Source organism: Balearica regulorum, chromosome 18, assembly GCF_011004875.1.
Source record: "Balearica regulorum gibbericeps isolate bBalReg1 chromosome 18, bBalReg1.pri, whole genome shotgun sequence".
NCBI classification, from domain to species: Eukaryota; Metazoa; Chordata; class Aves; order Gruiformes; family Gruidae; genus Balearica; species Balearica regulorum.
The window spans coordinates 14,191,493-14,212,506 of record NC_046201.1 but is presented as its reverse complement, the minus strand read 5'-3'; the positions used below and the strand labels follow the sequence as shown (position 1 = coordinate 14,212,506).

The window sequence follows — 21,014 nt, the reverse complement described above, 5'->3', positions numbered from 1 at the left end:
CTCCCTAAATGGGGGGACCTGCCCTATGGCTGCTCTGTTCCCAGCTGGTGCACTAATGGATGAGCACTCAAACTACTGATGTGCACGAGCAAATGCCAAAGGCCATGGTGAGTAAGGACAGCAGTTGAGTACAGCCTTGCTGCTCCTCCCTCTCTGCTCTCCCTTCTGGCAATTGAGAGGCTGTGCAAAGAGGAGCAGACGCCAGGACAGACACTCTGCTCCTCACGTAGCTTCCTTTGCCACCAGATGGGAGCACGACACAGCCCGTAACAGCTGCGCTACAGCAGGCAGTGAGTACCATCGCTGGGCTGCTCTTCTCCTTGGCCCGCCATCCTGCCCCGCTGCTGGGTGTGGGAAAGGTGGGGAGGCATTTCTCCACTGCGTGAGGAGCCTGGCATTTGCTGTGCCTGGGCAGAGCTGAGGCAGCAGGAGAGGGCACACGCATCCACCCCCCCACCTCAGCAGGCATGTGGTAACACCTGAGGGTAGGAAGCGGACAGCACAGGCCCATCCTTGTTCCGCAAGAGGCCTTCTGCTTTGAACTGCAGCCACAAGAGGATAGGTCCTTCCCGAGGCTGGCAAGGCAACAAAAAGGGACAAGCACCCTCAGCCAAATGCCCATGAGTTCACTCCTCAGCCACTTTGAACTTGCAGCCTTGGGGCTGACTACCCACTTTGAGAATGAGAATTGACAGATCTCCATAGAACAAGACCCTTTCTTTTTTCCCCCCCTTCCGCTTTCTTTCTTTGTTTTGAGGCCCCCACAGAGCTACCTGGCCAATTCTGGGAATGGTCCCACTGCCCTCATCCCTTCACTCAGTGGCGCTTCTCTCCGTCTCACAGAGGGTCCATCTTTGGCCTTCACCTTCCAACCACCTCTGGGCATCTGAGCCCCTTCCTTTCTGTGTCCCTCAGCTGGACAGGCATCCAGCCGGGGCTTGGCTGATTGCTGAGCCCTTCCATGGCCCAGCGGGGCCTTGTGTTTCTCAGGGTCAGCTTCAGCCCTTCAACAGGAGACCCACGTGGGTGGCCTTCATCAGGAGTGCTCCAGAGCTGAAGGCCTGACTGAGAATGGTAGTCACGTTCCCCAGCAGGGATGTGCACAACCCACACACAGGGCCTGGAGCTACAGAAACCCTTACCTGGGAACGGGCATGGGACCTCAAATGACCGTTGCTTTTGAGGAGCCAGCATCTGATGCATGCCTGTGCTCTCGCCCAATAGGAAAAATACAAGCCAGACCTTTCAGATGAAAGAGACAAGTTCTTCATCTCTTGGCTGTGCTTTGCAAGCCTCAAATGGCTGATTGTTAACGTGCGTCACAAAGAAGGTGTGTTCCCAGTCTCCTGAGGCGCTGGATCACCATATAAAAAGCCTGGGCCACTCCGGGCCCTTCCATCCACATCTCTTCCCTTGCTCTCCACGGTGAACTTGGTAAGTCTGAACTCACACCTTCTCTTCCTGCTGATAGGATTTCTGTCAGGGGGACTGCTTCCCTTCTGTGCGTGGTCCTTCTGGTACGTGGTCCAGGCTCGAAAATACACTGTGCTTTCCTCTTCTGGTCAGTGAGTTGCTGAGGGAAGAGGGAAGGCTTTGTTCCCGTGCGCGAGGGAGTCAGCTGGGCTCTTTTGTAGCCGTGACTCTGCTGAAGTCTGAGGCTGGATGACCAGTAGCGCCTAACCAGTTATCAGATGCTTCCCCGGTGCTGTACATAGTGCAGTGGCCTGCCTTGGTCACTCTTGGCGCGGAAAGGAACCTTCCAGAGGGAGATCTGGCCCTACCCAGGCACTGTTAACCAAGCTGGGGGTCTGAAAGGGCCCGACAGCTAGCGCCCCGTGCTCCCTCCCGGTCTCGCAGGGTCGCCTCCCTCCGCCAGACATGTCGTGCTACAGCCTGTGCCTGCCAGCCGCCTGCGGCCCGACCCCGCTTGCCAACAGCTGCAACGAGCCGTGCGTCATCCGGTGCGCCGACTCCAGCGTTGCCATCCAGCCCTCGCCAGTGACGGTGACGCTGCCGGGCCCAATCCTCAGCTCCTTCCCTCAGAGCACAGCCGTGGGATCCAGCGCGTCGGCTGCCGTGGGGAGCTCTCTCAGCGCTGGCAGTGTGCCCATCGCTTCCGGGGGCTTCCTGGGCCTGGGGGGCTTTGGGTGGTCCGGTCTGGGCCGTGGGCTCTGCGGGCCTCTGGGACGGGGCAATCTTTTATGCTGAAGCCCGTGGACTGCCAGCCCGTGGTCGAGCGCCAGGAGCCTCGAGGAAAGCCCTGGAGCCAGCCCTGAGAGCACGGCCACGGTCTGCAGAGGAGCCGAGCTCCCACCGCTCCGCCTGGAGGAAAGGCCAGCGCAGGCATAGGCGCTGGCCTTCCGTCTCTTCCCAGGGAAGCCTCTCTCTTTCCCCCTCTTGCTCTGCTCTGCCTTAGGCTCCCCATGAAATACCTCCTCCTTCCGTCCGTAGCAATGGGTCCAGGTGAGACACGAGTGACAGAGCCTTGAAAGGGAATTGGGAAAGAAGCACCCCTGGCGTGGAGGTTTTCCTCCAGACGGCAGCACCTCCCTGACCTTTACGCAGCCTCCAAAATGCCTTGCTCAAGCGCTCGCCTTCCCCATTTTCCCCATGGAGCAAAGGGAAATCGGATCCTGGGCTGCATCTGAAGGGGCATTGCTAGCAGAGATAGAGAAGTGATCATCCCACTCTACTCAGTGCTCGTCAGGCTGCATGCGGAGTACTGTGTCCAGGTCTGGTCCCCACAAGCACAGCACGAGACTCGGTCTGGGATGTTTTGGGAGAGGAAGCAGAGGTGAGGGAAGGGAGGGTTCAGGGTGCTACTGGGCGGGGGGGAGAAAGTTGAGAAAACTAGGGGGGAGATGGGATAAGATGGCTGTCACTCAAGAACTGGCGCTTGCCTGACCATGCCCTGCTTCTGATCAGTGCAGCCTGGACTAAAGGATGTCAGGAGGTCCCTTCCAACCCCAACGATTCTGAGATTCTGTGAACAGATAAGAGCAATGTCTCCCGCAAAAAAAATACCCTACTTGAAATGTTCTGTGACAGGAAGTGGTTTACAGGTATTTTCTTTTTTGTTCCCGTGGCTGCTTGAGCCTTACTGAAGGCAAGGTAAGCAGCATCCACTGCTCTTCCCTTCTCCACCAAGCTAGTCGCCTCTACTGTAGAAGGCTACCAGCTTGGTTAAGCATGACTTATCCTTCGAAAATCTGTGCTTGCTACTCCGAACCACCTTCCTGTGCTACCTGTCTTTGGAAACTACTTCCAGGATGTTGTGCTCTATCATCTTCCCAGGGACTGAGGAGAGGCTGACCATCCTGTGAGTGCCCTAGATCTTCCTTCTTTCCCTTTTTGTTCCTCTTGCCTGGGAGGAGACAGAAGAGGTTGAGGTGTGTCCTGAGCCACTTCAAAACCTTGCAAGTTCTTGTCAGGCAGCTCTCATTGAGTGGCTCGCACTCAGAAACTTGGACCATTGTTGGGCTAACCGACGAGGATGGGATTCGAACCCATGCGTGCAGAGCACAATGGATTAGCAGTCCATCGCCTTCACCACTCGGCCACCTTGTCACCATACTCCTGCTGCTGCTGCTGCTCCTGCCACGGCTACCACTGCCGCTGCTCCTGATCTTGCTGCTATAGCTCCTGCTCCTGCTGCCTACACTTTTTGATACTGTTTGACATGGAAGAGAAGGAGCCAGGCTCCAGTTTTTGCCTTTTGACATCTGTCCTGAAATAACTTTTTGTTACAGGGCTTTAGTTTAGAAGCATTTTAGGATTCATTAATATTTTGAGAGAGATCACAGTATTAGGTTTTATAATTACGTACAGCACTTAATGATCAACAAATAAAATATAATTACTGTATGTATTTTTTTCAATCAAACACGGAACTTATTTAAAGATGTCAAAATGGCACAGGTCACCCAAAATTTACAGCACAGTTGCACACACAGAGGGGGAGTTAATTGAAACCTTACTGAAAGACAGCTAGAGAAATAATCCTGAATATATTTGCACACACATTCAGACAGACAGATAGTTCTGAACAAAATCACGCATAAATACCCACAGACAGAGAAATAGTCATGAACGAATTGCATGTGCATACGCACATACAGAGTTTAATCTATGATTGAAACTTCCCTTTTTGTGAGTTTCATAAATTATAACTTCTATGTGCCACCATTCATCAACAGAGAGTTGGTGAACCTTGCAAAATCAGGCTTTGAATCCTTGCAAAATTGTCAACAGATGACCTTTGAATTCTGACGAAATCTACGCTGAGTGGCTTCCCAGCTCAGGGAGAGACACTGGGTCACACAGCCTGCTGTGGTCCCAGAGAGCTCAAAGGGTCTCACTTTTGGATCACTATTTATTGGATCTCAGTATGATTGGCTTTGGTCAGAATTCTCCATTCTGGCCACAGTTTGTGCTGAGTAATTCTGGTAGACATTTCAAACAGCAGGTGGCCCAGGTGTGGTCAGAGGGTGTCTGGCCACCCTGGCTCAAGGCTACTGCACTTGCCACCAAGATAACAGCACAATGGGGCTCATCCTGACATACCATTCAGGCAGCAGATGGCCCAGATGTGACCAGAGTGCCTGACACACAAATCGCTGCACCTGTATCCAAGATAAAAGCACAAAGGGGCTTATCCTGAGGTCTTAGAGTGGCCCAGGGGGGAGGTAGATGGGGGGGGGGGGCAAAGAAAAACAAAGTACTGGGTAATATTACAAAAAAAATTGATAATAATTATAGTTGTGTTTGGTTTTCACATGCTCCCTGGTATCTACCCCATTCTCTGCAGCTGTACTTATTCCTCCTCTGTTCCTCTTAGTCTTAAGTACCAGCGTTACCAGGACCACTCACTGGAGCACAGTGTAATCATGGGACTTTGAGGCTTTATACCTTCATTCCATGGGTATCCTGCTAACCTTTAGGAGAGACCTCTTCCTGATATCCAGTCTCATTTCTCTGTGACAAGTTTGCTGGGTAAATCCCCTGTAGCCTCTGGCTGCACTCTGGAACCACCGGTGCACCAGCCAGAGGGGCAGCGTGCAGGATCAGAGCTCTCAGCAAGGGCACTTGCTGGCCTGTCCCACTCCAGGATCTGCCTGTATCTACAGAGGCTTCAAGAACCATTATAGAGGACCTGCATGATTTTTCTAAGAGACAGCTAGAACTGCAGTTCGCCACAGTCTTGGTGCTCAGATCCTACTTCTGGAAGCAATGGCATGCTACGGCATCCAGGCCTTGAATGCTGAAGCATTATTCCTGTATCATATTGCACATGTTCAGAATCATCTATGTGATGGAGATAGTGAAAAGCCTGAGAATCACTCACCTAGAGGAGCCAGCATACATCACTCCTAAAGATTAAACTCCTAAAGGTTATCACTCTTAAAGACTTCTAAGTGTTTTTTGAGACAGAAAAATATCTTTGGCCAAGATGGGATTCAAAATCATGTACTGTTTATTAGCTGTCAGACAGAGTAACTGCTTGGCCATCATGGGTTGTTCCTGTCATACCACATTAGGACTCCAATTGATTAGACACCTGAACTAGAACTGCCTCAACCTTTTGTTTCAAAAGAGTACACAAAAAGACGCTGAAGGGTCTTTGCTCCTCGAAGTTACATTTTTATAAAGACAAACTGGAACAGAACAACACTGTAAACGGATAAAACTAAGATCTGAAGCAGACAGTAAAATAAAAATGTCTGAAAAGCATTATTTCTCTGGCATCTGTCTTGGAGCCAATACACCAGCTCACATGCTTGAGTAAACTTTACTCAGCCATCACTAGGAACCTTCTTTTTCACTCAGAATAATAGAATCATAGAATCATAGAATGGTTCGGGTTGGAAGGGACCTTAAAGATCATCTAGTTCCAACCCCCCTGCTACAGGCAGGGACACCCTCCACTAGACCACATTGCCCAAAGCCTCATCCAACCAGATCTTAAACACTTCCAGAGATGGGGCATCCACAACCTCTCTGGGCAACCTGTGCCAGTGCCTCACCACTCTAACAGTACAGAATTTCTTTCAACATCTAATCTCAATCGACCCTCCTTCAGCTTAAACCCATTACCCCTTGTCCTGTCACTACACTCCCTGATAAACAGTCCCTCTCCAGCTTTCCTGTAGGTCCCTTCAGGTACTGGTAAGCCGCAATTAGATCTCTCCAGAGCTGCCTTTTCTCCAGGCTGAACAACCCCAAGTCTCTCAGCCTGTCCTCATAGCAGAGGTGCTCCAGCCCTCTGATCAGCTTCATGGCCTCCTCTGGATCCGCTCCAACAGCTTGATGTCTCTCCTGTACTGGGGTCCCCAGAGCTGGATGCAGTACTGCAGGTGGGGTCTCACAAGAGCAGAGTAGAGGGGCAGAATCACCTTCCTCGACCTGCTGGTCACACCTCTTTTGATGCAGCCCAGGACACAGTTGGTTTTCTGGGCTGCAAGCGCACACTGCCGGCTCATATTTAGTTTTTCATCCACCAGTACCCCCAAGTTCTTCTCCACAGGGCTGCTCTCAATCTACTCATTGCTCAGCCTGTATCCATATTTGGGATTGCCCCGTGCCATGTGCAGGACCTTGCACTTGGCCTTTTTGAACTTCATGAGATTGACACAGGCCCACCTCTCCAGCCTGTCAAGGTCCCTCTGGATGCCATCCCTTCCCTCCAGCGTGTTGACCACACCACACAGCTTGGTGTCATCAGCAAACTTGCTGAGGGTGCACTCGATCCCACTGTCCACATCCCCGACAAAGATGTTAAACAGTGCTGGTCCCAGTACCGACCCCTGAGGGATGCCACTCGTCACCGTTCTCCACTTGGACATTGAGCTGTTGATCACAACTCTTTGAGTGTGACCATCCAGCCAATTCCTTATCCACCAAGTGGTCCATCCATCGAGTCCATGTCTCTCCAATTTAGAGACAAGGACGTCATGCAGGACAGTGTCAATTGCCTTGCACAAGTCCAGGTAGATGACGTCAGTTGCTCTTCCCTTATCCACCAATGCTGTAACCCCATCATAAAAGGCCACCAGGTTTGTCAGGCACAATTTGCCCTTAGTGAAGCCATGTTGGCTTTCACCAATCACCTCCTTATTTTCCATGTGCCTGAGCATAGTCTCCAGGAGGGTCTGCTCCATAATCTTGCCAGGCACGGAGGTGAGACTGACTGGCCTTAGTTCCCTGGGTCTTCCTTTTTACCCTTCTTAAAAATGGGGGTTATGTTCCCCTTCTTCAAGTCGTTGGGAACTTCGCTGGACTGCCAGGACTACTCAAACATGATGGAGAGTGGCCTGGCCACTTCATCCGCCAGTTCCCTCAAGACCCGCAGATGCAACTCATGAGGTCCCATGGACATGTGCACCTTCAGGTTCCTTAGATATTCTCGAACCTGATCTTCTCCTACAGTGGGCGGTTCTGCATTCTCCCAGTCCCTGCCTTCTGTGACCTGGGCAGTGTGGCTCAAGCATTTGCCAGTGAAGACTGAGACAAAGAAGTCATTGAGTAGCTCAGCCTTCTCCATATCCTGGGCAACCAGGTCACCTGTTTCATTCTGGAGGAGACCCGCTTAGCTTTCAGCCGAGGCTAAACCATGACATCCTGATAAAGGAACATGTAGTCTGTAGTGAGTCCTGTGTTACCCATTTGTTTCATCCACGTGACATTGTAGGGCATTTGCTGTGACTGCATTACTTTCACAGTTAGGTGAAATTTACCTTTCCCTCCATAACCAGTCAGATGGTATTTTTGGTCTAGTATTATCATCAGAAGACTTTAATTTTATTTTTTTTATAGCTTTGAAATTTTGGTCTCTCTCATAACCTACCAGCACTTATGGAAAACTTATAGATTAGCAGTATAGTGTTTTCCAATGGAATAACCAAGTCTCCATTCCTTTAAGGATTTCAGTGTTCTGTGCCTCTCCCTTTTTGTTTTGTTTTTGTTTTTTTTTTTTTCCAAACTCTATGAAAAAAGATCATCTTAATCTCCTCTTTGTTCTATGTCTTTTAAAAACCTTTTCTATCTTGGCTAGAAGGTCAGGAGATCGTCTTTGTAACTGTGCTCCAGACTAGACATGTGTCACACTGCAATTTCAATGCTATATCTAGGGACTTTTTAATTCAGTTCCACACTATATCAAAGGCTTATCCACTATACATGAGCTTGGAAGTTAGTGCTGATCTTGTTTCATATGGTTTATTGCAGGATGGCAAGAGGCAGACTCTGTTTTACCCTCACAGACAGTGATGTCTCATGCTACAAAAAAGCACCTGTTGGTGTCATCATCTGGCATATCCTCCCTGGAAAAAATTCCGGAAAGTAAATTCAGTTTTTGGAATAAGCCACAGTTTGTAACTCTCGCAGCTGGGGACATTTAAAAAAATGCAGGATGCTGACATCAGCCAGAAGATCTCTAATATTGCTCAAAAAGCTTTAAGAATTTTATTTGTTTATTTCAAAATGACATGAGAGTATTATCCAATCGAATAACTAATCAGGCACAAACCACAGCTCAATGTAGTTTGTACTGAGAGTAGCTGATAAATCAGAGAGAAGAAAATTGTGTAGTTCAGGAAGAAAACTCAGACACATTCATCATCACATCCATACCAGTCCTGGGTGATCAGACTGTAGAGCCAACAGGTCCTTGGAGAAGTGGATTCTTGCAGCAAAAGATATTCTCCAGTGCTGACTCTGTGCATATAGCAAAACCCTCCCCACACCAATCTAATCATTACAGAAAAATGCCTGCCCCTGCCCCTCTTGGTCTGTGGCCAGCAGTGCCAGTCCTGGTAGTAGTTTCTTCTTCCTCACCTAAGGACCACTTAGGGATCTTGTTATACATTCTCAAATGTGCTTTACCTCTTCTTCTTTCTTCAGTGGTTTGCAGCTCCACACTAAATTAAAATTTGCCTTATATGGCACATTTAAAAATGCTAGTTACTTTCCTGTGTTCTCTTTGTTTACTGGTAGAAATGGTTTCACCGCACTAGGAGGTCTACATTTCTTCAGTTGACTATTGCTGAATTTGTCAGAGCCTGGAAGTATCCAGTGTTCATCCCTGCCCCTTTTCTGATCCCATACGTATGGTCCTCTATGCTACATATCAGCTCTCCACTTCAAGGCCTGTATTCCTACACCAGAAGCTACAGCAGAGTATAGGCACATGCTATCACCCTTTATTCTTTATATTCTGCACATACAATATAATTCATGTATATATTCTGCATCTTATTTATTCAGAATAAGGGCCTGTATATCTATACTGCATCATGGTGCTGGAGTCATCAGTATTTAATTCTATGCAGAGTAACTACTTGTTACTGGCAGCAGCATAAAAATATGTCTATACTGTACAAAATGTCAGCAGAACTATAAACAAAACAGGCATAGCCAGCTGGTGTGAGAATTGCACATAAGAGGTTAAAATCACTGGTGTCTGCTTATCTCTTGTGCAAACATTGTGGATGGAGATCTGTAAGTTCGGCATGAGAAGCAGATGAAAGAGGGAACCTTACTGTGGCAAGACAGTCCTGTTTTGGCTAAAGAACACGGAATAAACAGATAAATGGTTTCTATACAGAATCTTGAAGACCACAGTGCTCAGAGTGAGACCTTTTGCTTAATTATCTGTGAAATGACACCCCTAAGTATGATGAGTTGAAAGAAGTATATGCTAAACATAGATGACTATAGTACTAAACTCTCCACCCAAATCATGTTAAATGTCACCCCAGGGAGGGGAGCAGCTAAGGCTGGGGTATAAAGGTTGTTGAGAAAAGTACCCCCCTGAGGAAGAGAAGTAATTTAAGACCCAGAAGAGGCAGTTGAAGGGCTGTGCTCCTTCTCCTGCACCCAAGATAGGGATCCCTTCTTGGTAAGCATTGTTCTTCACCTTCTGGTGAAGAATACCCAGGATAGCATTTTGCTGGCATTATAGTCACATATTAGCGCTATGGCAGGAAGTGTATTTATCATCGGCAATTCTGAACTCTTTATATCTGTCACTTTAATAAATTACCTATCTGTTTCAACTTTATGAAACTGTCTCAGTGAAAGTCCTTTGGGGGCTCTGACAGGCAAACATTGACTCTGATAAGTGGCTACACACATAATCCTTTAAACATAAACCATTAACCAAGTCTGGAACTAGGACTGGACCTAGCCCTACCTAGGCTCCTCTCTGAGAAGGACTTTAGAAAGCAAGAGTAGAGGAATGAGAAACAAAATGAAATCTTAAAACACCTCCCCCCACCCCTCCCATCTTCCCTGGCTCAACTTCACTCCTGGCTTCAACCTCCTACCCCCCCAGCGGCACAGGGGGATGGTCAGTGGGGGTTACAGTCAGTTAATCACACGTTGTTTCTGCTGCTTCTTCATCCTTGGGGGAGGACTCCTCTCTTTGTCCCCCTGCTCCAGCGTGGGGTCCCTCTCATGGGAGACAGTCCTTCACGAACTTCTTCAACGTGAGTCTTTCCCATGGGCTACAGTCCTTCATGACCTGCTCCAGCATGGGTCTCTTCCATGGGGTGCAGACCTTCAGGAGCAAACTGCTCCAGCGTGGGTCCCCCATGGGGTCACAAGTCCTGCCAGCACACCTGCTCCGGTGTGGGCTCCTCTCTCCACGGATCCACAGGTCCTGCCAGGAGCTTGCTCCAGCGCGGGCTTCCCACGGGGTCACAGCCTCCTTCAGGTGCCTCCACCTGCTCCGGTGTGGGGTCCTCTACGGGCTGCAGGTGGAATCTCTACACCCCCTCATCCTCCCTCCATGGGCTGCAGGGGGACAGCCTGCTTCACCATGGTCTTCACCATAGGCTGCAGGGGGATCTCTGCTCCAGCGCCTGGAACACCTCCTCCCCCTCCTTCTGCACTGACCTTGGTGTCTGCAGAGTTTCTTACATCTTCTCACTCCTCTCTCCGGCTGCAAAAGCTCTCTCTAACTGTATTTTTTCCTTCTTAAATATGTTATCCCAGAGGCGCTGATTGGCTTGGCCTTGGCCAGCGGCGGGTCCGTCTTGGAGCCGGCTGGCATTGGCTCTATCAGACACAGGGGAAGCTTCTAGCAGCTTCTCACAGAAGCCACTCCTGTAGCCTCCCCCCGCTACCAAAACCTTGCCACGCAAACCCTACACAAGTCTTTAGCAGTCCATTGTATCGTACAATTTTCCCGGAGGCTGGTGCATCATAGGGGATGCAATAGAGCCACTCAGTGCCGTGCTCTTTGGCCCAGGTGTCTATGATGTTATTTTGGAAATGAGTCACGTTGTTTGACTCAATTCTTTCTGAGGTGCCATGTCACCACAGGACTTGCTTTTGAAGGCCCAGGATAGTGTTCTGGGTGGTGTCATGGGGCACGGGATGTGTTTCCAGCCATCCAGTGATTGCTTCCACCATAGTATGTACCTAGTGCTTGCCTTGGTGGGTTTGTGGGAGTGTGATATAGTCAATCTGCCAGGCTTCCCCATACCATTGTTAAGCTATCGTCCTCCATACCACAGAGGCTTTACCCACTTGGCTTACTTGATTGCAGCACATGTTTCACATTCATGGACAATATGTGAGATAGCGTCCATCACCAAGTCCACCTCTTGATCACGAGCCCATCTATATGTTGCGTCTCTTCCTTGATGGCCTGAGGTGACATGAGCCCAACGAGCTATAAATAATTCACCCTTATGTTGTCAGTCTAGATCTACCCAAGCCACTTCAATCATAGCATCCTGATCCACCTGATTGTTGTTTTGATGTTCCTCAGTGGCCCAGCTCTTGGGTATGTGGGCATCTACGTGATACACTTTTATAACCAGCTTCTCTAGCTGGGCAGCAATATCTTGCCATAATTCAGCAGCCCAGATAGGTTTGCCTCTGTACTGCCAGTTGCTCTGCTTCTATTGCTGTAACCACTCCCACAGGGCATTTGTCACCATCCATGAGTCAGTATAGAGGTAGAGCATCGGCCACTTCTCTCTTTCAGCAATGTCTAGAGCCAGACGGATGGCTTTCACCTCTGCAAAGTGGCTCAATTCACTTTCTCCTTCAGCAGCTTCTGTGACTTGTCGTGTAGGACTTCATACAGCAGCCTTCCACCTCTGATGTTTTCCCACAATGCAACAGGACTCATCAGTCAACATAGCATATTGCTTCTCATTTTCTGCTAGTTTATTATAAGGTGTGTCTTCTTCAGTGCATGTCACCTCCTCCTCTGGTGACATTCCAAAATCTTTGCCTTCTGGGACCCTCCCTTTGAACATCCAGCCCTGCACCGGCAGTTGAGGTGCCAAGAGGAGCTGTGCTTCAGTACCAATCACTTCTGAAGTGGCTTGAACCCTTTCATATGCTGTCAATATCTCTTTTTCAGTTGGAGTGTAGCGGACCGCAGATCCTCTGTATCCCTGACTCCAAAACCCCAGGAGTCGACCTCTGATGCTTTCTGCCAGAGACTCCAGGTAGGACCATTTTCTCTGGCAGCGGTGCATAGCACATTTTTTACATGTGGTCCTCCCTGGACTGGCCCAAGGGCCACCACATTAACTATTTCCTGTTTAATTTGTTCAAAGTCTTGTCGTTGCTCAGGGCCCACTATGAAATAATTCTTCTTCCAGGTCACTTGATAGAGAGTGTTTACAATGAGACTGTAATTTGCAATATGCATCCTCTTAACACAAGACCTAAGAAAGCTTGTGTTTCCTTTTTGCTAGTAGGTGGAGACATGGCTGCTGTTTTGTTGATCATATCCATTGGGATCTGATGACATTCATCTTGCTATTTTATTCCTAAAAACTGGATCTTCTGTGCAGATCCCTTGACCTCACTTCATTTTATGGCGAAACCAGCTTTAAGAAGGATATGGACTATTTTCTTCCCTTTCTCAGAAATTTCTTCTGCTGTGTTACCCCATACAATGATGTCATCAATGTATTGCAGGTGCTCTGGGGCTTCTCCCTGTTCCAGTGCAGTCTGGATAAGTCCATGGCAAATGGTGGGGTTGTGTTTCCACCCTTGGGGCAGTTGATTCCAGGAGTACTGGACACCCTTTCAAGTGAAAGCAAACTATGACCTGCACTCTGCCACCAAAGGGATTCAGAAAAATGCATTAGATATATCAGTTGTGGCATACCATTTGGCTGCCTTTGACTCCAGATCATATTGAAGTTCTAGCATGTCTGGCACGGCATCACTCATGGGCAACGTGACTTCATTCAGGCCATGATAGTCGACTGTCAGCCTCCACTCTCCATTGGACTTCCACACTGGCCACATGGAACTGTTAAAGGGTGAGTGGGTTCTGCTGATCACTCCCTGACTCTCCAGTTGACAAATCAGCTTATGGATGGGAATTAGGGAGTCTTGTTGGTGTGGTATTCCCGCTTGTGCACAGTTGTAGTAGCGATTGGCACCTGTTGTTCTTCGACCTTGAGCAACCCCACAACAGAAGGGTACTCCGAGAGACCAGGCAAAGTAGACAACTGTTCAATTTCTTCCATCTCCAAGGCAGCTATACCAAAAGCCCATCGGTACCCTTTGGGGTCTTTGAAATAACCTCTCTGAAGGCAGTCTATGCCCAGGATGCACAGAGCCTCTGGCCCAGTCACAATGGGGTGCTTCTCCCAGTCATCCCCAGTTAGACTCACTTCAGCCTCCATCAGAGTCAACTGTTGGGAACCCTCTGTCACACCAGAAATACAAATGGGTTCTGCCCCTTCATAGCTCAATGGCATTAGAGTACAATGTGCATGGGCGTCCACTAGGGCCTTATACTCTTGTGGGTCCGACGTGCCAGGCCATCAGATCCACACAGTCCAATAAGCCCAGTTGTCACTCTCCTCCACCTTGCTAGAGGTAGGACCCCTCTTATTCTGCTCATCATATTTGCTACCCACTTCTTGCAAAAATGACTTAGAAATCCCTTCAAGAATACCATACATATGAGTAGGTCTTTCACTCGGTCTGGGAGACTACCCGCTGGAAACTGGAGCGGCATTTTTCCTGGAAGAATTCCCTTTTGTGATTGTTTTGCCTTGCAACTCATGTAGTCATGCATAGTCAGGGGTGGCATGGCATGTGGAAGAATATGGGCAGGTATCTAGAGAACTTCTCACCCCCAATGATTTGGAACTTCACTCCCGAACAACTAATGGACCCTGATAAAGTGATAGAATAGTTGAAAGGAAAATGCTTATTCCAAGCAGGCACAACTTACCACACTGTGCTGGGCCCTGGCCAGTATCTTCGAAAGACTGCTCTATATCAGGCAGCACCATCAGGAGGAAGAGAGGGAAAACAGACCAACAGGCACTGTGGCTACTCCAACCACTGCAACACATATGTACCCTCTTTATCTTCACTCTTGAGCAGAGGAACACTTACTCCTAATAGCTGAAATACTGGTCTGTACAGGTGGGGAGTAAGACATATCTTCTTTGAGTTGTGGGACATTCTGGGACAGTTTCTCCACAGCTGCGACGAGCGGGGAAGAGAGAGTTTCCTTGTATTGCTGGTGTTGGCCAGCCACTTCATCCACTGCTGGAGCCTTTTTGCTTTTCCAGTCCATTACTGCCAGTGAGTTGGCATATGATGAAGGTGCGCTCCGCACAAACTTCTGCCACACGGGTCGGGTACATTGGACTTCATCAGGATCTGTGGGTAACTGTGTGTTATAATAAACCATCTCCTGCGTGGCTAATTCTCTGAGGTACTGGATATCTCTCTCCATGGTGGTCCACTTACTTACCTGGATAACATACAACATCTTCACTGAAGGGATACCTTTCCTTCGTGCTTGAAAGAAGTCACTTCCAGAGATTGGCCCCATTATCCTAGTATCAGAGCAGCCAGGTAATGAAGTACTCACCTGGAAGTTGGTTGAAATCTTTTCACATATGTCGCAGCTCACTCAGGGACAGGGATCAGGTGATTATCTTTGGTTCTTGTCCTGGTTCTGGCAAGGACAGAGTTAATTTCACAAGGAGCCAGGACAGGTGAGCCAAGCTGGCCAGGGGCTAGTCCATACCATGTGATGTCATGCTCACCATAAAAGGGGGCTAGTCGGGCAGGGGCGGGCTTGACGTGGCTCCGGGACAGGCTGAGCATCCAGTCGGTCGTGGGATCGGTAAATCATTCTCTGATATCACCCATTGTTAGTATATGTTATCAGCACTGTTGTTGATTGTTTTCCCTCTCCCTTGCTGTCCCAGTAAACTGCCCTTATCCCAACCCTTGAGGCTGTGCCGTTGTTTTTCTGTTCTCCTCCCCATGCCACTGGGGGAGGGGTGAGCGAGCGGCGCATGGTACTTAGCTACCGTCTGGGGCTAAACCACGTCAGTCCTTTTTGGCGCCCAACGTGGGGCTTCTTCAGCATGTGTCACCTCCTCCTCTGGCGACATTCCAAAATCTTTACCTTCTGGCCAATCTGTGATCACTTCCAGAATCCCTGGACGACTGGGGCTTCCTATTCGAGCCCGTTGTGTAATCAGTGCAACCCACTTACTCCATGTAGCATCGGTTGCATGATGTGTAGAAGGAACCCTCTCTTTGAACATCCAACCCAGCACTGGCAGTCGGGGTGCCAAGAGGAGCTGTGCTTCAGTGCCAATCACCTCTGAAGCAGCTCGAACCCCTTCATAGGCTGCCAATATCTCCTTTTCCGTTGGAGTGTAGCGGGCCTCGGATCCTCTGTATCCCCAACTCCAAAACCCCAGGGGCTGACCTCGAGTCTCCCCTGGTGCTTTCTGCCAGAGACTCCAGGTCGGGCCGTTCTCCCCGGCTGCGGTGTACAGCACATTTTTTACATCTGGTCCTGCCCGGACTGGCCCAAGAGCTACGGCATGAGCTATTTCTTGTTTAATTTGTTCAAAAGCTTGTTGTTGCTCAGGGCCCCATTTGAAATCATTCTTCTTCCGGGTTACATGGTAGAGAGGGCTTACTATCAAACTGTAATTCGGAATGTGCATTCACCAGAAACCCACAACACCTAAGGCGGCCTGTGTCTCTTTTTTGTTGGTTGGTGGGGACATGGCTGCTATTTTGTTGATAATATCCATAGGGATCTGACGCCGCCCATCACGCCACCTTATGCCTAAAAATTGGATTTCCTGCGCAGGCCCCTTCACCTTACTTCGTTTTATGGCAAAGCCAGCCTGCAGCAGGATTTGGATTATTTTCTTCCCTTTCTCAGAAACTTCCTCTGCTGAGTTGCCCCATACAATGATGTCATCAATGTATTGCAGGTGCTCTGGGGCTTCACCCTTTTCCAGTGCAGTCTGGATCAGCCCATGGCAAATGGTGGGGCTGTGTTTCCACCCTTGGGGCAGTTGATTCCAGGTGTACTGGACGCCCCTCCAAGTGAAGGCAAACTGTGGCCTGCACTCTGCTGCCAAAGAGATTCAGAAAAATGCATTAGCGATATCAATTGTGGCATACCATTTGGCTGCCTTTGACTCCAGTTCATATTGAAGTTCCAGCATATCTGGCACGGCAGCACTCATGGGCGGTGTGACTTCATTCAGGCCATGATAGTCTACTGTCAGCCTCCACTCTCCATTGGACTTCCGCACTGGCCATATGGGACTGTTAAAGGGTGAGTGGGTTCTGCTGATCACTCCCTGACCCTCCAGTTGACAAATTAGCTTCTGGATGGGAACCAGGGAGGCTCTGTTCGTGCGGTATTGCCGCCGGTGCACAGTTGTAGTAGCAATTGGCACCTGTTGCTCTTCAACCCTCAGCAACCCTACAACAGAAGGGTCCTCTGAAAGACCGGGCAAACTAGACAATGGTTCAATTTCCTCCGCTTCCAAGGCAGCTATTCCAAAAGCCCACTGGTAGCCTTTTGGATCTTTGAAATACCCTTTCCGGAGGTAGTCTATGCCCAGGATGCACGGAGCCTCTGGCCCAGTCACAATGGGGTGCTTTTGCCATTCATTCCCAGTTAGACTTACTTCAGCCTCCAACAGGGTCAACTGTTGGGATCCCCCCATCACACCAGAAATAGATATCGGTTCCACCCCTTCGTAATTCGATGGCATTAGGGTACACTGTGCACCTGTGTCCACTAGGGCTTTGTACTCCTGTGGATTTGATGTGCCAGGTCATCGGATCCACACAGTCCAATAAACCCTGTTGTCCCTTTCCTCCACCTGGCTGGAGGCAGGGCCCCTCTAATCCTGCTCGTCATAGTCACTACTCACCTCTTGCAAAAAGGACTTAGAAGTCCCTTCAAGAGGATCAGAAGTGCAATCTGGACTTTCACTTGGTCTGGGGGGCTGCCCGGTGGAAACTGGAGCAGCATTCTTTCTGGAAGAGTTCCTTTTTACAGCTGTCTTGCCTTGTAGCTCATGTACGCATGCCTGAGGGGTTGAGGTGGGCTTCCCATCCCATTTCCTCATGTCTTCTCCATGGTCACGCAGGTAAAACCACAGGATACCTAGTGGTGTGTGTGCTCCATATCCCCTCTCTGGAGCAGAAAAATGCTTACTCCTAACAGCTGAAATACAGGTCTGTGCAGGTGGGGAGTATGATATATCCTCTTTGAGTTGCCGGACGTCCTGAGACAGTTTCTCCACAGCCGAGACGAGGGAGGAAGAAAGGTTCTCTTCATATTGCCGGAGTCGGCTGGCCACTTCGTCCACTGTGGGTACCTCTTCACTTTTCCAGTTGATTACTGCCAGTGAGTTGGCGTACAATGATGGTGCACTTCGCACAAATTTTCGCCACATGGGTCGGGTACAGTGGACTTCATCGGGGTTTGTGGGCAACTGTGCATTGTCCGGATCGTAATAAACCATCTCCTGCACAGCTAATTCCCTCAGATATTGGATACCTCTCTCCATAGTGGTCCACTTGCCTGGCCGACATACGACATCTTTGCTGAAAGGATACCTTTCCCTCACACTTGACAGGAGTCGCCTCCAGAGGCTAAGGGCCTGCGCCGCCTTCCCAATTGCCTTGTCAATGCCCCCTTCCCTAGACAAGGATCCTAGCTGCTTGGCCTCCCTGCCCTCCAGTTCCAGGCTACTGGCTCCGTTATCCCAGCAGTGGAGCAGCCAGGTAATAATGTGCTCCCCTGGAAGGCGGCTGAAATCTTTCCACATATCTCGCAACTCACTCAGGGACAGAGATCGAGTGATCACTTCTGGTTCTGGCTCTTCTTCTTGTTCTCCTGATGGTCCTGATTCATCATCATCTTTCACTAAGTGAACCGATTTCTTTGTGTATTTCTTTTTGTGTATAGGGGTGACTGATACCGGTATGGGTCGATCTTTTGGCTCGGCTACAGTGCCTGTTGCAGGGGTTTGGGCAGCTGCAGTGCCTGTTGCAGGGGTTTGGGCAGCTGCAGTGCCTGTGGGTCCGCTCTCTCCCTCTGGATGGTGCTGTCTACTATCAAGCAGTGTTTGATAGTTTGTGGCCAGGGCCCAGCACAGCGCAGTAAGTTGTGTCTCCTTAGAATCCCCACAGCATTTTCCTTTCAAATATTCTACCATTTTATCAGGGTCTTGCAGTTGTTCAGGAGTGAAGCTCCAAACCATTGGGGGTGAAAAGGTCTCTAGATACCCGCCCATACTCTCCCACATGCCATGCCAGCCCTGACCATTCAGCCTTGGGGAAGATCCCTGGGTGGCACTCTTGAAAAAATTTTTGCTAACCCTGAACAGGACTTGGAAAGCATGCAGGAGACCTAGCAATAGGAATATACTGGACTGAACATTCCAAGGATATTCAAAATTCTCAAAAATTGTAACCAACCAAAAGGGAAAAGGGGAGGTGAAAGAGTGGGAGAAAGTATCCCCCCTGTCTTCCCCATAGATTGGGTCCAATTATTAATCAATTCTGAAAGATATTGACCGAGGTACAGGCCTGACCAAATGCTACATACACATACCAGCTCAGACTCATGACTCTCAGTGATATCATAAGTCATTATCACACGATACAACAACATGAGAACACGAACCCACACGAACCAGAGGTGATACACAGCGCCGCAGGGATTACATAGAGTAAACACGGGTTTACAAACCAGAGCCATGTAACCAAACAGAACATCATTATGACCAGCGACTGTTTCAATAACATTATAAATGCTTATAACAACTTTGTTTTAACACACTCGGGTCAGACTTGTTGTTATCACAACCCCTCGTGCCCCACGTTGGGCGCCAAAAAGGACTGACGTGGTTTAGCCCCAGACGGTAGCTAAGTACCATGCGCCGCTCGCTCACCCCTCCCCCAGTGGCATGGGGAGGAGAACAGAAAAACAACGGCACAGCCTCAAGGGTTGGGATAAGGGCAGTTTACTGGGACAGCAAGGGAGAGGGAAAACAATCAACAACAGTGCTGATAACATATACTAACAATGGGTGATATCAGAGAATGATTTACCGATCCCACGACCGACTGGATGCTCAGCCTGTCCCGGAGCCACGTCAAGCCCGCCCCTGCCCGACTAGCCCCCTTTTATGGTGAGCATGATGTCACATGGCATGGACTAGCCCCTGGCCAGCTTGGCTCACCTGTCCTGGCTCCTTGTGAAATTAGCTCTATCCTTGCCAGAACCAGGACAGTTGTTCTTCTTCCTCCTGTTCTTGTGATAATCGTGGTTCATCATCATCCCTCTCTAAGCAGACTGATTTCTTTGTGTATTTATTCTTCTAGGGGCGACTGACACTGGTACAGGTTGCTTTTTGGCTCAGCTGCAGTGCCTGTCACTGGGGTTTGAGTAGCCACAGTGCCTGTGGCAGGGGTTGGAGTAGCCACAGTGCCTGTTGGTCTGTTTTCCCTCTCTTCCTCCTGATGGTGCTGCCTGATATAGAGCAGTCTTTCGAAGATACTGGCCAGGGCCCAGCACAGTGTGGTAAGTTGTGCCTGCTTGGAATAAGCATTTTCCTTTCAACTATTCTATCACTTTATCAGGGTCCATTAGTTGTTCGGGAGTGAAGTTCCAAATCATTGGGGGTGAGAAGTTCTCTAGATACCTGCCCATATTCTCCCACATGCGATGCCACCCCTGACTATTCATCCTCGGGGAAGATCTCTGGGCGGTATTCTTAAAACATTTTTTTGTAACCCTGAACAGGAGTTGAAACACATTCAGGAGACATAGAAATAGGAACATGCTGGCTTGAACATCCCAAGGGTATTCAAAATTCTCAAAAGCTGCTGTAACCAGCCTGAAGGGAAAAAGGGAGGTGAAAGAGGAGGAGAAAGTATCACCCCACCATGTCTTCCCCATAGATTGAGTGTGATTATTATTAAATTCAAAGAGATGTCATCCGAGGTACAGACATGACAGCAAGTCCCCATACAAATATCACCTTAAGCTCGTGACCATTGATGTTATCATATCATAAGTTGATATCTCACAGCACAGCAAAATGAGAATCTGGACCCTTCTCCCAGAGGTGATAAACATGGAATATGTACAGCAAGTAAGGGGTTTATATACCACAGCCACGTGACCAAGGAAAACACCATTGTGACCAGCACTGTTTAAATAATACAATAAATACTTATCACAACTTTGTCTTAACACGCTCTGGTCAGATATGTTGTCATCTCAACCCTTCGTGCCCCACATTAGCCACCAAAAAGGACTGTCATGGTTCAGCCCCAGCCAGCAGCTGAGCACCACACAGTTGCTCACTCACCCCTCCCCCCCCGCAGGATGGGGAGGAGAATGGGAAGACAAAGGCATAGCCTCGTGGGTTGGGATAAGGACAGTTTACTGGGACAGCAAGGGAGAGGGAAAAAACAACAGTACTTAGAATATACAAAATGAGTGATTACACAATGCAATTTCTCACCCCGCGACCCAGTGACCACACACTCAGCCTGTCTTGGAGCTGCCACTCTTCCTTGGCCAGCCGCCTTTATATACTGAGCATTGGCTAGTTTTGGCCGAAAACCAGGACATTCCTACAAATCCTCCCTCTTTAGTGTGCACTTCTTTTTGATGTTTTACCTTCACGGAAAAATGGTTCCAGAACCCTGAAGAAATTAAAGAA

The 21,014-nt window shown here is 49.1% G+C and overlaps 1 protein-coding gene and 1 non-coding gene across 2 annotated transcripts; one reads left to right on the top strand and one right to left on the bottom strand.

The window, feature by feature from the left end:
- Nucleotides 1-1,878: 1,878 nt before the first annotated feature.
- LOC142604457 (beta-keratin-related protein) lies at nt 1,879-2,208 on the top strand. Its single transcript, XM_075771098.1, has one exon. It carries the CDS (start codon nt 1,879-1,881, stop codon nt 2,206-2,208), a length of 330 nt encoding a protein of 109 aa, XP_075627213.1.
- Nucleotides 2,209-3,485: 1,277 nt separating this feature from the next.
- TRNAS-GCU (transfer RNA serine (anticodon GCU)) lies at nt 3,486-3,567 on the bottom strand. The gene has a single exon. It is a non-coding gene; the product is annotated as a tRNA-Ser (tRNA).
- Nucleotides 3,568-21,014: the final 17,447 nt, after the last annotated feature.

Coding starts and splice junctions, on each gene's coding strand:
- LOC142604457 (XM_075771098.1), top strand. CDS start 1,879: ATGTCGTGCTACAGCCTGTGCCTGCCAGCCGCCTGCGGCCCGACCCCG.